The sequence below is a fragment of the Mercenaria mercenaria genome, chromosome 18, assembly GCF_021730395.1.
Source record: "Mercenaria mercenaria strain notata chromosome 18, MADL_Memer_1, whole genome shotgun sequence".
NCBI lineage: Eukaryota > Metazoa > Mollusca > Bivalvia > Venerida > Veneridae > Mercenaria > Mercenaria mercenaria.
The window spans coordinates 50330005-50346169 of record NC_069378.1 but is presented as its reverse complement, the minus strand read 5'-3'; the positions used below and the strand labels follow the sequence as shown (position 1 = coordinate 50346169).

The 16165-nt window shown below is 34.6% G+C and overlaps 1 protein-coding gene across 1 annotated transcript; it reads right to left on the bottom strand.

The window, feature by feature from the left end:
• Window positions 1–493: 493 nt before the first annotated feature.
• On the bottom strand, window positions 494–14765 carry LOC128550573 (uncharacterized). The gene is made up of 5 exons (XM_053529833.1): window positions 14698–14765; window positions 13686–13743; window positions 12545–12619; window positions 8441–8651; window positions 494–4295 (listed from the first exon to the last, which is right to left on the bottom strand). The coding sequence occupies exons 1-5, from the start codon at window positions 14763–14765 to the stop codon at window positions 1768–1770; spliced, it is 2940 nt and encodes a 979-aa protein (XP_053385808.1). The 3' UTR covers window positions 494–1767.
• Window positions 14766–16165: the final 1400 nt, after the last annotated feature.

Here is a 16165-nt window from a genome sequence, read left to right as displayed (position 1 = left end):
CAAACGTGTTCCTGCACTCACTCTTCAAAATTTTCAAGTCGCTAAGTGACCTCCTTTAGCATTGCAATAAAATAGATATCACAAAAATGAAAGTTGGTATATGTGATGTAGTCACCGATTCTGTTTGTTACAGTCCCAAATTCAATTTAAAAATGCATCTTCAAAAACATTTCCATATCTAGGAACACACGTGGCTTAAAGTTTACAATATAGTTTTGCAACTGATAATGAAGTAATTATATCTACAAAACACAAGAATGTTGAAACAGTGTATACTATAACAATAGATGCTGTACTTTTATTACATGTATACTGTGCTCACTTGCCAACACATTTTCAAAGTATTAATCTTTCATGAATATGACTATAACATTTATCGGACATAACACAATCCAATTTTAATATGTATATGTATTGTCGGATTGTGTTATGTCCGCTAAATGTTATAGTCATATTAATGAAAGATTAATACTTTGAAAATGTGTTGGCAATATATATATACAATTCAAAGACAGCTGCAGATATGTTGTTATGACATGTTTGGCGCTAGCTATGGCTGTATCAATCTCAGCCGAATTATAGTGTCAAGACAAAATATTGAACAAATATAAAATAAGAGGGGCTCGAAGAGTAAAAAAAATGTAACCTTGGCATAACTTTTGAAATAATAATGATTTATTGGTTCATTGATTAATATAGTTCTATGTTGATTAGAATTCAACATTTAAACATTTTACGAGTACAAAATTACAATTCAAAGACATCCGCAGATGTGTTCATATGGCGGTGTACATGCAATCATTTGATCCATAATTAAAGTAACGGGATAGCCCGTAACTAACAACCAAAAAAAAATTAAACAATGTTTTTCTCGCACACTTATTCTTTTGCATTATCATTACCTTGAACTGACATCATCTAACAGGACATAACTTTTAAAGCTATGTGTGATATTTAATGATATTTAATTTCTATCTAAGCCTGTGTTAGGGTTTTATCCGTCGGAGACTATTTTTTATTCTGCATTGTAACTTTAGCCGAAGGTTTGTTTCGCACCAGTTATCATAACCGATTTTCATTTTCAGTCGTGTACTTGCGACTGACCGTTCAAAGACGACTGTCCCGATATGTTCCGTTATTTGTTTCTTTTGTCCTCTTTGTTTATATTTACTTTGTCTAAGAATTTATCTTTTTTTTGGCGGGGGGAGGTTGTGGGGTTTAACGTCGCACCGACCCAGTTATACGTCATATGGCGACTTTCCAACTTTGATGGTGGAGGGAGGCCCCTCAGGTGCCACTCCGTGTATATGTATGTGTATATTTTCATGATATGCATTGTTGTATTTTGACTGTAAATAATTAAAGAAATGCATTTGAAGTAATGCAACGTTGCAGGTAAATAGTAAGTTTTTGCCTTGAAAATGATTTCGATAATTCTGTTTTGGGGATTTTCTATGCAATAGTTTAAGAAGCACGCCAAATTTCTTTTCTTAGAAAGTATTTTCTGGTGCTTATAAATGATAATAGAAATAGAACAAACTGAATAGGTGAGTTCTAAAAGCTTGTAGCATATTTGTTTATCACTGAAGCTTAAAAGTAATGTAATAGTTTTTATGCTGTACTTTATATCATTCGTATCCGTAAAATAGCAACACGAATAATGTTCGTTAATATATCGAAGAGGTTTGCGAGTGCCACTTTAAGTAGTATTCAGCTGTCGACAATTTGTATCACGACTACATGCAAATGGTCTCAATGATATCTATATCAGGTTTTTGCAGTGACCACATACTTTGCGTCTGTTGGTTTATCTATATCTATTTTTAGACATGGCGGAGGATTCTGACATTGTTCATATTTTCGTATTATATCAACAACTTGCGTTTTATTTTGTACTTCAGCAAGCTGAATGGGAGTTCTGCCTTTTTCGGTAATTGTGTGATCAAAGCCATGCTTTAGTAATATTTCTATGGCTTTTTTATTGTCACTCATTACGAATTTATGCATAAGTAATCGTTCCTCTTCAGCGATATGAAAGTTCGTTTTGAATAGTTCTTCAACTACTTCCGTTGCATCTAACTCACACGCTACGTGCAGAGGTGTTTTGCCTTGTGAATTTTCCATGTGTGTGTTTTTTGTGCATGTTTTGCATATTTTGATCGAAAGATCTCTAAACACGTTCCTAATAGCTTCATCTTTCTGTTCGACAGACTTCCTTATTGCAATATGCAATGGTGTGTTTTTGTCGTTATCGGGGGTCATTTCGTCACCGTTTTTATTGGCAATTTTAAGAAGCGTTTCCACAACTTTATGTTTGCCCATATAAATGGCATACAAAAACGGAGATCTGCCTTTGGCGTCATAAACCTTGGAATCAAGTTTGTTTTCCAAAAAGTTAATGATAACATCATTTTGCTTACATGCTGCAATATGGTACAGTGATGCTCTATCTAAATCATCACCATTTGCTGATGTGAGAGTTTTTTGTGCATGCAATGGATCTTTTGTAAGCATTTCTTTAACTATATCTAAGCAGCCAGCAAGTACAGCGATATGAATCCGATAATTACCGTCCGGTTCAGCTAAACCAATGCGGTGTTGCAAAAAGTTTATTGTGTTTTTAGTCTCTTCGGCATTCAATCTTGAATCGCTTAAAGCTTCATAAGCTAGAAGGATCATTTTGTATTTAACTTTACCTCCTCTTTCAACAAGAAATTCTACAATTTCATGCGAACCAATCATTGAGCCAATAAACATACCGATAAACAGCTCTTTCTCTAATTCTTCTATCTGATAGTTTTCCATTTCGGAAAAGAATAGCTTTACCAAGGGATGCAACTTTTTAGTCTGCCAAAGTAAGAATGAAGGTAATCTTATCGCTGTGTCACGTGTTTTACGGTTTAGAAATTTATATTTGTTCAACTCAGATGTAATTGTCCTCAACTCTATTGTAAGAAGTGTCTTCAGATTTCTTGCATCGTTATTTGTTTTGATGAAGACTGCACAAAAGTGTTCACTTTCAAACATCGGATTCTTAAAGATTAAATAATTCTCTAAGTAACTTTCTGATGCTGTCCCTTTTTCTGGAATAACCAGAGTAGCAATTCTTAGACTGAGCTGATCATAGCGGAATGCTGGTAATGTAATGTTTATGTTTTCTGATTCTATACCTAGCTCTGAGGCGGGTTTCCTTTTATTTGATATCTTGATATAGTTGTCTATAAAAGCCACGTCGCAATATGCAAGAACAGCTGTGGCATTTTTGTCATATGCTATCAATCCAAAAGCATCACGAACTACATTATGGCTAAAATAAAAATTTCCATCAAAGTCAAGTGTAATGAAGCCATTTTCATGGACATGGTGTTGCAATACTTTGCGAATATTTCTGATTTGGTCATAAGGCCGAATCTGCAGTTTTAATATTGGGTCTTTGATCCTTTCAGACGTTTCAGGAACCGGAAGTTCTAGATCTTTACAGTTTAATGTTTTGTTTTCTTGAGCCCATAGAACAAAAAATGCTACAAAGTTATCGTCATTTTTACTGATGTCTGACATACAGATCTTAATGAATTTCATTGGTGTTTTAAAGAACTCAATGCCCTTACTGAAAATGTCGGCGTTATTTGCAAATAATCTAGCGCATTCTGGAAATCCTATTGTAGAAGAAAGGCCAAGGCTTTTAAAATCAGTGTCATATAAAAATTTACGCTGCTTTTCGTCAATTGTTTTGGGCTGAGAGTCTGTGTTTTTGCCTTTTTGTTCTTTGTTTGAATTATCCCTAGCCTTTTCAAAATGTTGCGTCAAAATTTCCCTTTTTTCTACTACCTGAAGTTTGAGGGATGAAAGGGTAAAAATATTCTCTTTTTTAAATGTATTTGCATTGTGCACTATTTGCATGGCCTCTTTTAAAATATGTGTTCTCGAAGTTACAACAACATATCGCTCACAGTTTTGGGATCCGTCCACCCATTTTTCTACTCTGGGCCAAATCTTTTGCCATTTTCTGCTTTCATATTTGTCAAATACCGCAGCACCAAACATGTCATCAATAAATATGCCGTTAACATCTAAATTCTTAAATTTGATATGTTCTAATTCTCTAACTGTTCTAAATACTGTGCATTTATTTTCTGATACCTCATTTATGAGCTCTTTTGCCATTGTTGTCTTCCCTTCTCCAGGAGCTCCATCCAAAACAATTACTTTTTGATTCAGCAGCACTTTTCTTGCCTCATGATACTGTGTTGTCTTCACAAAATATTTATCTGCACAAATTTCTTCGTGTCCATGTTCTGTAATTAAAGTCTTCATATTTATTTGACGAACAAATTCACCATTAAATAGTTTGCCGTATCAAATGAAATTTTGTATTCGTATATTTAAAATAGAAAATTTATAATATTTATTAAAAGAGTGATTGTCATTTATAAAACTAAATATTCTTCTTATGTATGATTAGTTCATGTTATATGTGTCTGTCTTCATGAAGAAATACCGTAGTTTCTGAGTTATTACATTTTTATCTAATTTTATGACTTTAAGAACGGAAAAAATCAATTTCGATCTCTTTAGCCTAAACTTGTGTTGAAAGTATGTTATATTTCAAAGTACTTGCAAAGAAACCTGAAAAAAAACAAATATTAAGTAAGAAGTTTTACTTGGTTTATGCGTTTTTAAACAGTATTTAAACATATTGAACACCAGAAAGAGTTATAAATATATCAAGTTTCATATATGCTTGTTACAGGTTTATCATTGGTCTTTAAAAGTTGAAATTGTTAAATTAATTAAAGGATAATATATCTAACCACTGTTCCTGTATTATTGGAGGACGTTTTACATTAATGTTGTTGCTGTAAAAGATACTAGGGGTTCTCAGAAATATATGAAAGATAGTAAGACAAAAGATGAAGTGGCACGTGACACGAAGAAGTACGTTTAAACGTGGCAAATATTTTAGTTAACTTTCTTAATTTTGTTATTTCAAAGGAAGCATACCCTTCATTTTGTGTACATTTCAAGAACAACTGCAAATGCCATGCATGCCATAGGCAATATTTAAGATACCAATGTTATCAATGCTACTTCTAATAATAATGATAACTTTATCTAAAGAAGGAATTATTATACCAAATTTATATAGCACCCTTTTCATGATAAACATGTTCAAAGGTACATTACATACAGTAGCTCAGGGCGAAACATGCATCCTATATCAGTAAAGACAAGAAACAATCTGACCAGAAGAGTAGAGCAAGAGAACGCTCGCCCCCCCCCCCCCCCCCCCACCTAATTCAGAACTATGAGGACTTGTTTCCAATGGATTGCTGGTTTGATGTGATTTTAGATGCTCATATAGTGTTTTGTGTCGGTTAAAGTTTGTGGAACCTTATTAAAACTGGAAAAAAACAGTAAGAAGTTTTATTCAGTGTTTTGATGATTTGTTTCGGGTATTTTACTGTAATATTGTATTCTGTAAATTTCATTTAATTCACTTTGTTATTCTAAAATGCTTGTTGCTGGCTTTTCATTCCAGTTATGCATGGTTTGTAACAAGGGTAAATGGATCACAGTACTGAAACATATTATAAGAAATAAGTTAAAATGGGAAGCGTGCAATAAAACAACCGATACTACTATAATATATGACCCCATTGACCTTGACCTTTGACGTACCCTAACACAAAAGATGTCTGTCCCTTACTACGATCAATCCTTTGATGATCATAGGGTCAGTATTTTAGAAGATATGTGGAAACTGAGAAGCTTGCTTTAAATTTTTCACATGCACTTTTAGGAAGTATGTCATGCTTGTTTTCAGAAAAAATAATTTTATGATATGTTTTCAGTTATTAATACATAAAGTTACAGGGATGGCCGAAGAGGATATTTGTTTGAAGCAGAAGAAAGATACGCTAGAAATGGTGGAGTGGCGTTATGTTAGTGTGAAAATAAATTTGCTGCTTATCAAATACAGTACGAGGATGATAATGAAATATATTGCGAACAAGACTTCACAAGTGACTACAACGAGGAAACTTTGCAGTTTACTGATTTATAGGTAACTATAACATTTTTGAGATGTTGACAACTTTCGTAAGTTTGAATCCAAAGATAATCTTCCTATAATGTATCACGTTTGTAGTTGAAATATGCACTTGTGGACATTTCCACAACTAGTCACCTAACATTTGTATGAATTTAGCAAAACTTACGGCACAAAAATATCTGAAAATCGGTATGAAAATTGTGTAAAAGCTAGATCTCATATTCACAAATTTGACAATGGTAAAATCAACGATCCGTTACAGGACCCTTGTAGTCTAATATTGCAAAATACTTCTTTATTAAATCTGAAGTTCAACGGCGTGTATGACCACATTGACATATGCATACATAAAGCCTAGACCTAGCATGCGGTAAGGAACATTCTTCTGCTTATAAATCTCATCCCGAGTGTTAAAAGACCCGCATATACCCATATAACCCACCATGTTTAATATAAAAATGCGTACAGTAAAGTTATGGTAGAATTCACCACTTGTGACTTAAGAACTAACTACAAATTGGACGAAAGAACAAGAGAACGGAAAAAACAAAACCATTTGCATGTTCTAACTATGTACCAACACAAACAAGGCTAAATATCCTACAGATATCCAGCAGGAAAAGCCACGTTCAAGACCGCAGCCTCCCGAGACCGCAATCGACAGCTGTTCACGCATGGATTTGTACTCGACCAAAACACAAGTTCACACATACGCACACTTGCACGTACGCAGAGCGAGACATACAAACATCTAAGACTTTATGCACAACTAAAACTACAAAACGGACACCGTATTAAACTCATTTTTCATAGCTATCAGTCAAAATCATCTTATTTTTCATATTATTTCATTTAACATTGATGAAAACATACATGTTTTGTATTTTATCATATAAAAGGGAGGTTATTATGTACCAGCTGACAAAGAAAATTATCATTTGACCTTTGAGAAAGGGTCTGGGTTCCGCATATGATGTATTTTCTTGTAATGATGAATACTTTAACAAGTTATTTGAATGTATATCAAGGTGTAAAATGGTACAGATCAAACAAATACACAAGAAAAACCTTTTATCTGCAAGTGTGACCTTGAACTTGATCTAGAGGACTGAACCTTACAATCGACATATTATTATCTTGTTACGGTGGTTGTTTGTGCAAAGTAAGGATATTGACCAAGCAATAAACGGCTATTATGTTTGACCTTGACCTTTAAGATTTGGGCGGGGTGTTAAATCCCTTGATGCATGTTAGTGTTATCGACCAGACACTTAACATTTCACATAAAAGTGTGATTTTGGTCTAGCGCTAGACATAGCTTCTCATTATATGTAATATTTATGCCAAGTACTTGTAAAATCCCTTTACAATTACCAGAGTTACCTACATGACATGATACATACCCTGTTAACATTTGACCTGGATGTTCATTAAAGGTAGAACTTGTACAAAGTAACTTCAAAACTTTTAGATGGAGGACACAGTCCATTTCTGTGTCCCAATTTTAACTTTGAAAAGGCGGGGACAATAATTATAGGCAAAAGTATAAACAGATATTGTCACAATTTTATAATTCTGCTTGAAGTCATGCCTAAAACCGAACAAATTTCCCGTGCATTGGTCAGTACTTGAAAACCTCAGGGTGTAAGATGACACACTTGCTGCTTTTTATGAATGAATGCGTAAATTCATGCGCTACTATGATAAAATAGTGCTTAAAAGAATAGCATTCGTTTTATTTTATTTCTTCTATTTATTGAAAAAATAAGACATGGTAAAAAAAAGTTTATATCACTAGTTGATTTGCGAATGGAAATATCTGACTCTCGGGTAACTGTTTTGCGGTAACTTTGCAAGTTCGCTAAAACAGTTACCATCGAGCAAGATATTTCCATCTGCACCTTCAACCAGTGAAATATTTTAATAAACAGTGATGTATTTGTAGGCGAATGTGTATCTTGTCAGAATATGGATTAGAAGCCAAGTTTCTATATGGAAACAATATTGTGTTCCTACATTTATTATGCAATCTAGATTAGAAGAAAGACGAATGAATACACAGAAAAATGGAGCAGATATTGCTTAAATATAGGTCCTATAAACTAATCATAACATGTTATTAATTTGAAATATAATTTCACTCATCTCTTTCAGTACCTGAAATAAGATTAAATACGAGAGTGAAGCTATGAGTTGTTATTGCAAAGAGTCTTGGTATACTGAGTGCATCTTTCAATATAACATTTTTTCCTTGATTAATGAAGCAAAGTTGTAATGTTGAATGTTTACAACTGGTAAGTGAAAATAAATAATTTATAGAAAAGTATGCAAATATAAACAGTTTCCCTATATTTACTGAGAAAAAAATCAATAGATAAATAAAACTACCATTAAGTTTCTTATCTATCCCGTCAATCTTCTGAAGAACTGAATCAATTTTGTTATCTATATACATCCACTCTTCAATAGTTCTCTTCAGTCTTTCAATTTCGTTTTGTAGCTCCTGCTCTCGTTCAAAATCCAAAGGATCATTCAGAAGATTGTTGATGTCCGTTTCCAAGCTTAGAAGTTTACAAGTCGCCCCAAGTCTTTTAATGACCTTAAATAATGAAGAAATAATACGTGTTGGAATACGAGTTAACAATCCTTTTGTAAGTATGTTTTATTGTTTATGTTTGTCTTAACGTCACACTGACACCATTATAGGTCATATGGCGACTTTCAAGCTTTTGATGGTGGCGGAAGCCCAAGGTACTACAACGGACAATATCTAATGACGGGCGGGCACCTGGATAGAACCAAAGACCTTCTGTAAGCCATCTGAATGGCTTACTCACATGGAGAATTCAACGTCCCGAGCTAGGTTCGAACCCACATCGGTCAGAGTCGAAATCAATGACCTACTTTGCCACGGAGGCCTCAAGTACGCACATTATATCTAGTTAGTATGAATATACAAAACACCAACGACAACATTTTGATAGTAACATCCCCTCTCTTTCTTGTTAACGAAACTCTAAAACAGCCTTGCTTTGATAAAGTATACCAAAAGTCCCGTCAAACGAAATAACAGGTTAGAAGATTGAGTTTGTTCATAAAAGGCAATGAAATGTGAAATACCCATCAAGGGTTTTTCCTTTTTCTTTGAACAGATTTAATCAGCCGAAAGTACGCTGAGTTTGCTTGATTGTATACTTAGCTTACAAAGATCATCTTTTAGTTTTTACACTATCACCATGGTAGTCATTAGTGCCATGTGGTGGCCTACAAATATGTTCCGTACTTGGACTCAGTTTTGTTATTATTGATAATCCTTTTGGATCATAGATTCTATCCAATTTACTTTTACAACAGAGTTCTGCTAAAGCAGGTGCATCGAAGAGTTTGAGGTGTTCATGACCTCATTAGAATAGACGCATTTGTTGTGTTGTACGACCTGTGGCTATCCAATTTGTATTATTACAATCAATAAAATTTGTAATATGATCCTTTGTAAGTAACGAATGCAACAAAACAAAATAACAGCAGACTCGATATGACTAAGTCTTTTCATGAGAGGTAATGACAACTGCATCATCCCTTACGGCCCCTATCACAGGCTTAAACGGTATATTATTACATAGCTTTTAAATGGACTACATGATCCCAAAGGACCAGAAAACAAAACAACCCTGAATCCAAGTTCGGGAAGACTTCTTATGACCGCCACGCTTACTTAGATATCGCTGCGGTGATAGTCAATACAATATTTAAGATGATCCTTCGGAAGCAAAACAAATTTTGAAACAAACATGACAAACTAGAGCTGTCACAGGTGTGACGAATCTTAACCCCACAATACGGCATTGTCACAGAAGTAAGTCAGTATCAAAGTCCAACTGTTCCAGGTCATTGTGACCTTGACCTTTAACCTACTGACCTCAAAATCAGTAGGGTTCATCTGCTAGTCATGCCCAAACTTCCTGTTACCTTTCATGATCCTAAGCTTAAGTATTCTTAAGTTATCATCCGTAAACGGTTTAACTGTTCCGGATAACTGTGACATTGACCTTTTATCTACAGACTTCAAAATAAATAATGGTCATCTGATGGTCATGGTCAACCTCCCTATCAAGTTTTGTGATCCTAGGCCCAAGCGTTCTCAAGTTATCATCCGGAAACGGTTAACTTTGCTGGGTCACTGTGATATTGAAATTAGACCTACTGACCTCAAAATCAATAGGAATCATTTGCTTGTTATGACCAACCTACCTGTCAACTTTTATGATCCTATACGCCCATTTATTCTCAAGTTATCATCCAAAAACCGTTTTGGACCATTGTGACCTTGACCTTTGACATACTGGCCTCAAAGTCGAATCTGACCTGCATTTTATGATGTTATAACTGTGTACTAAAATATTTTTAATCTTTCAGGCCTTTCTCAAGTTAGTGTCTGGAAACGGTTTAACTGTTCCGGGTCACTGTGACCTTGACCTTTGACCTATTCACATCAAACTCAATAGGCACCATTTGCTGGTCATGACCAATCTCCCTCTTAACTTTCATGACCCTAGGCACAAGCATTCTCAAGTTATCATTCGGAAACTGTTTAACTGTTTCCAGATCATTGTGACCTTAACCTTCGATCTACTGATCTCAAAGTCGAAAATGATTTGTATTTTATGAGTTACACATGTGTACCAAACATCATTCAAATATGTCAAGCCTTTCATAAGTTATTGTCCGGAAACCATGAACACCAACAGACCGACAAGCTCACTCCTATATACCACTCTCCCCATCCGAACTTCGTTCAGTGGGGGTATAAACATCAAGAGGAGATCAATCATGACCTATATCAAGAATAATCCTCATGGAAGCGAAACTTGAAAAATTCTAAAGACATGAGCAAATATACTTGCTATAAAATATTCAGAAATAATGAAGTTAAACACCATTTATCAGTAACAATATGAAATAATAGTTACTCACTTGTTAGCAAATTATCAAAACAATAGGATTTATGATGTCAGGAGGTACCCCTCAGGTCTTTCTTCCCCACAAGTATTTAAAAAGTGGAAAGTGACCATATGATCTTAATTAGTATATTGCAATGTGTGGTATAAAACTCAACAAAACAGACAAAACAATAGGATGGACATTTCGGTAAGGTCAAAATCAATGTTCATGGAGTAAGTTTAAGATAACAAGGCGGGGAGTTGACAATTAGACTATTTGACTTCTCCTAAGACAAACAGTCGGACGGACAGACACATATATGATCGGTAAGCATTCATATATCTTTTTCCGAATCGCGATTGAGATAAAGATACCTAAAATAAATTCCAGTTTTGTAAAATAACAATAACACCAGCAGGCGAAAGAAGTTACTTAATAAATCAACGCGTCGCCATGTTGGCCACCATTTTGGATTTTTTGCAACTGACTTTTGAAATCCTGGTGTCATATTTTACTATATATAGATATATAGTAGAGAGAATGTATACGAACTAAATCACCACCACAATATACCAGACCAATTACGGCAAAACGCCTAGCAGTATAAACGAACACGCACATGCCACAGCAAGTCCACTAACCCAATATGATTAGTTTCGATGCTGCTTTATATACGAGCCAAAATTGTACTACACATTCGTACTGGTTCAACATTTGCATATATATACTCAAATCTCTGTTTTCATGTCTCACAAATCAGTAGTGATATTTTAGTCTGTTTAACTGATTGGGACCAGAAAAGCTATATTTTCTCTCTCTGAAAGTTAACTAGATCTCGAGGATACGTTGAATATATATATATGAAGCTACTAAAACATCTAAAATTCATTCGTAATTAATGCTGTACAGATTTCCCGGAAAAACATCCACCCATGTAGCCCTTACAAAAAGGAGCAGAATATCTAAAAGCTAAATGTTGACGAAATGTCTTATTTATAATAATATCTTTTGATTGGATGAGGATTACCTCTAGTTCTAGCGTTTTTGTGATAAAAATCCATACCGCCAATTTTCAAACAATAAATTGTTACCTTGATTTATTAAAAAAACTTAAGTATGACTTAATAGTCTATGAATAAAGTAGAACAAAATATTGTGTACGGGGCATATGTATTATCCTAGACGATAATTTAGCTAGTCGTCCAGTAATTTCTGGAAGAGGAAAAAGCCGTGCAGTTGCCAAATCTAACTGCCCAGACCTGAGTAATTTCGATTTCGTTCCAGTTTAACTACTGACATAATGCTGTTTCATCACCCTTATAACAACAGTGGTTGCACTTTCTTGCACTTAAGTCTGAATTCCTACAGTGTTTGTTAGATGATGAAAGTTCTTTAAAAGTTTGAAGATGCTACTTATTGAATTAATCTTATGTTATAAGGCCAGGTTTTAAAATCTCCTTACATAATGATATATGACATTATTAACTTCACACAACATGCTTGTCTTGAAAGTCAGAAGAAATTTAATATATGTGTAATTTTAGGATTTACCTCCGCTATTTTGTCCCACATTTCTTTGAAAGAGGTTTCACCGAAAGCGGTCTTGGTGTCTGCTATATGCATCAGCTGAAAAATTATTATAATGAAGATTATGAATGCACCAGCTACTGATGTATATAATATTTGTGATTGCGGTTTGAAGTCAAAGCTGCACAATAATTTCATTTAGTTCGTTAACAGTATAAAACGTTGGATCCATGTACGAGGATGAATAGAAAGAAGAAATTCAATAACAAGAGGGTCGTGATGACCCTATATCGCTAACCTGGTAAACTTTGCATTGGAATCATCAAGATAAACATTCTGACCAAATTTCATGAAGAGTCGTAATTGTGGCCTCTACAGTGTTAACAAGCTTTTCCTTTGATTTGAGTGATGACCTAGCTTTTGACCCCACATGACCCAGTTTCAAACTTGGCATAGGAATCCTCAAGATAAACATTCTTACCAAGTTTCATGAATATAGGGTCAAAAATATGGCCTCCAGAGGGTAAACAAGCATTTCCTTAGATTAAAGCGGGTGACATAGTTTTTGATTACACATCACCCAGTTGCGAATATGGCATAGGAATCATCAAGATGACTTTTCTGACCAAGTTTAATAAAGGCATGTTTATTAATGAGGCCTCTAGCCTAAGGGTATTAACAAGCTTTTCGTTTGATTTGACCTGGTGACCTAGTTTTTGACACCACATGACTCAGTTTCAAAATTGGCATAGAGATCATCTAGATAAACATTCTATGCAAGTTTGTATCAAATCAAAGCAAAGATGAAACCTTTATATGACTGAAAGGGCAAAAAAAAGACTTTTGCCCCTTTCAAGGGCAGTACCTCTAACACCCATGAAAGAATCAAGCTGGTTTTTAAGAGGAACCGAGATCTTATTTTGACTTAAGTTGTATGTAAGAGTGGTTAAAATGTAAAATGTCCCTTCTACCGTGTTCACAAGGTAAAAGAAAACACAAATTTTTGCTCTTTCTTTGGTCAATCAAGGGCCATATCTCCGGACCTATGATTGCATCTGCCTGATTCATCATGGAATCCAAGATCTAAAAATCTTTTTTTTCCTCTTAAATTAATTTACTCAAATCAGTTATATGTGGAACGGGCAGTTTGCTGATGTTGATATACTTCTTGGTCCAATCCATTTGTATCTGTTACTTTTGTGTCTATATTATTGTATATATGCCTAATAACAAATACAATAAAATACTATTAAACAAAAAACCGTTCTATGACCCAAGAATAATTCATTCTGGCTACACCCGCGTGAAATTATTCCGCGGACGTATAACCTCTTTTCGTGCAGTAATAACGTTAATTTCCTAAGTCAGCACATGCGATTTGGCATACAATTCAGTCTATAGACAGGAGTTGATTTTCTTAGGTCATATTCTTTCGGAATTGTCTTGCACAGTCAACCTATCATAACTTCATCGTCGGCACCACTTGTCTTCATGCCATAGTCTTGAAATTAGTATCATTGAATAACTTCATGGATTCAAAAAGAGTTTTTCTCAACTAAACACGTGACTGTATGAGTGCTTTGGAAAAAAAACTTATTATTAGATGACTTCATTGTAAAGCATAACAATTAAATGACATTATGTAATTTGGTGCAACGATTTTTTGTGTGATTTTAAAGATTTTCGGCTAACAGAGTGACTTAAACTATGTGCAGTGATTGTCATTTGAATGCTTAATATTCATTCTAGTATACACGGGCTAAAATAACACATGTTTTAAATGATTAAAGTCTCCGTCTCGAGTATTAGTTGATCACTCACATGAAGAACATATGTATAATATGTGAGCCTGCATATTTGTCATGAGCACATTTGTCTTATTCTTTCCATTATTTAATAAACGAAGGCATGACGATCCTATATTGCCTACCCGAGTTTCACAGGTCATTGAATAAACTTCTGTGCTAAATTAGGAATAGCAACGTTGCCAGAACGCAGCCATCCGAAACAAAAGTCATCCATAATAGCGTATATATATATATATATATATATATATATATATATATATATATATTTTCCTGAAATTTCTTTTTATGCTTTGCCACCTACGTCTATATACTTTTTCCATCTTCTTGGGAGCTTTTGTATTCCCTCTGCAAACCAAAAAGTAGACCTACTGCTGAGGTACCGAACAACAGCTGAAATCAAAGCCACCCTGGTATCTTATTTGTTTCCAGCGAGCCATTTCTTAGTTCTGCAAACAAATAAAAGTCGCAGGGGGGCAAAGAACGGAGGGACAACAATTACCACTTGCATTGTTATGCAAAGACGAACATTGCCTGGGACCAGGTTTTTCATGTTGTTTGGTTTTTTTTTTTTTTTTTTTTTTTGGTTTTTTGGGTTTTTTTTTTTTTTTTTTTTTTTGGATGTTTTGCAAGTTATTTTTCAAAACTACTACTATAGTATCTAGCAGTCAAAGCTTGATCTTTTTGCATGAAATAATTTCAGCAGAGGGAGACAGCTTAAACTTCTATCGGGGTGGGGAACCACCTCGTTTCCACTGCTTTGACTGAGCTTTTGTTTCAGATTTAGCATAATCAACCCACATTTTATCCCAATTGACAGTAAAGTTCAAAAACGTATTTTCATCACGGTAAAACACCCAAAATGTTCTTTTGCTATAGTCACAATGGATTCCTTTTGATTTTCGGTCAGCTGTTTCGGCACCCACCTAGCACTTTGTTCATACCTAATTTTGCGAGTAAAATCTGATAAGCTTCATCCTGCAATATCGCTCTGCGATATTTGGTGATAAAAACTTTTAAAAACATTCACCGCCATTTAAGGGGCCTCTGCCTCAGCGTCCCCCTTCCCTAGCCGAAACAATCAGTTTCTCACAAGAATATTTTTCAAAGTTCCCACTTTATGCGTTTACAGATACCAGAATTAATTTATCTAGACGAATCTGAATAATCTGATAATATAATGTACTTTTTAATTGGATCACCCAACGATTATTTCTATGAAAACGTTTCCAATCTGAGCTAGAAGTTCCTCTCAGGAAGGAAGAATTTCACACTAGATATTACAAACATTTACCACGTCCCATTCAAAGCGCCATACTTTTTATAGATCGGAATAGTTTGAACATACTTGGAGGATGGTCACTAAATTACCGCTTCTGTGAAATTACTTCAAGATATGACCATATGACCATTGGTAGAGGAGATCTTGTTTGAAGATTTTTTAAAATTATCAGCTCTTGTGGTCATGTTTTTGACAATTGCTGGAAAAGTGTCTACCAAGAAAAACAGGCAAGCAATGTATGCCAATATGATGTTTAAGTTTTTATGAAGTTACCACGCCCTTTGGCAGCTATGCATTTAAGTAAATCAGAATAGTTTGAACACTTTTGATAAAGTCACAGAAAGTTCGTAAGCAAGCAGTTTCTGACAAGAAGATTTTTACTGAATTGCTTTAAAATGAAAATGTGCGCTTGATATAACTAGTTTATGAAAACCTCCAGCCTGAAGTATACTACGTGTGTGTATTTGTCAGGCGACACGCACAGCAAAAACAAAAGTAAAAAAAAAACATACACATAATTTGTTAAGCTACTACCTTTTACCTGATATGCGGAGCCAC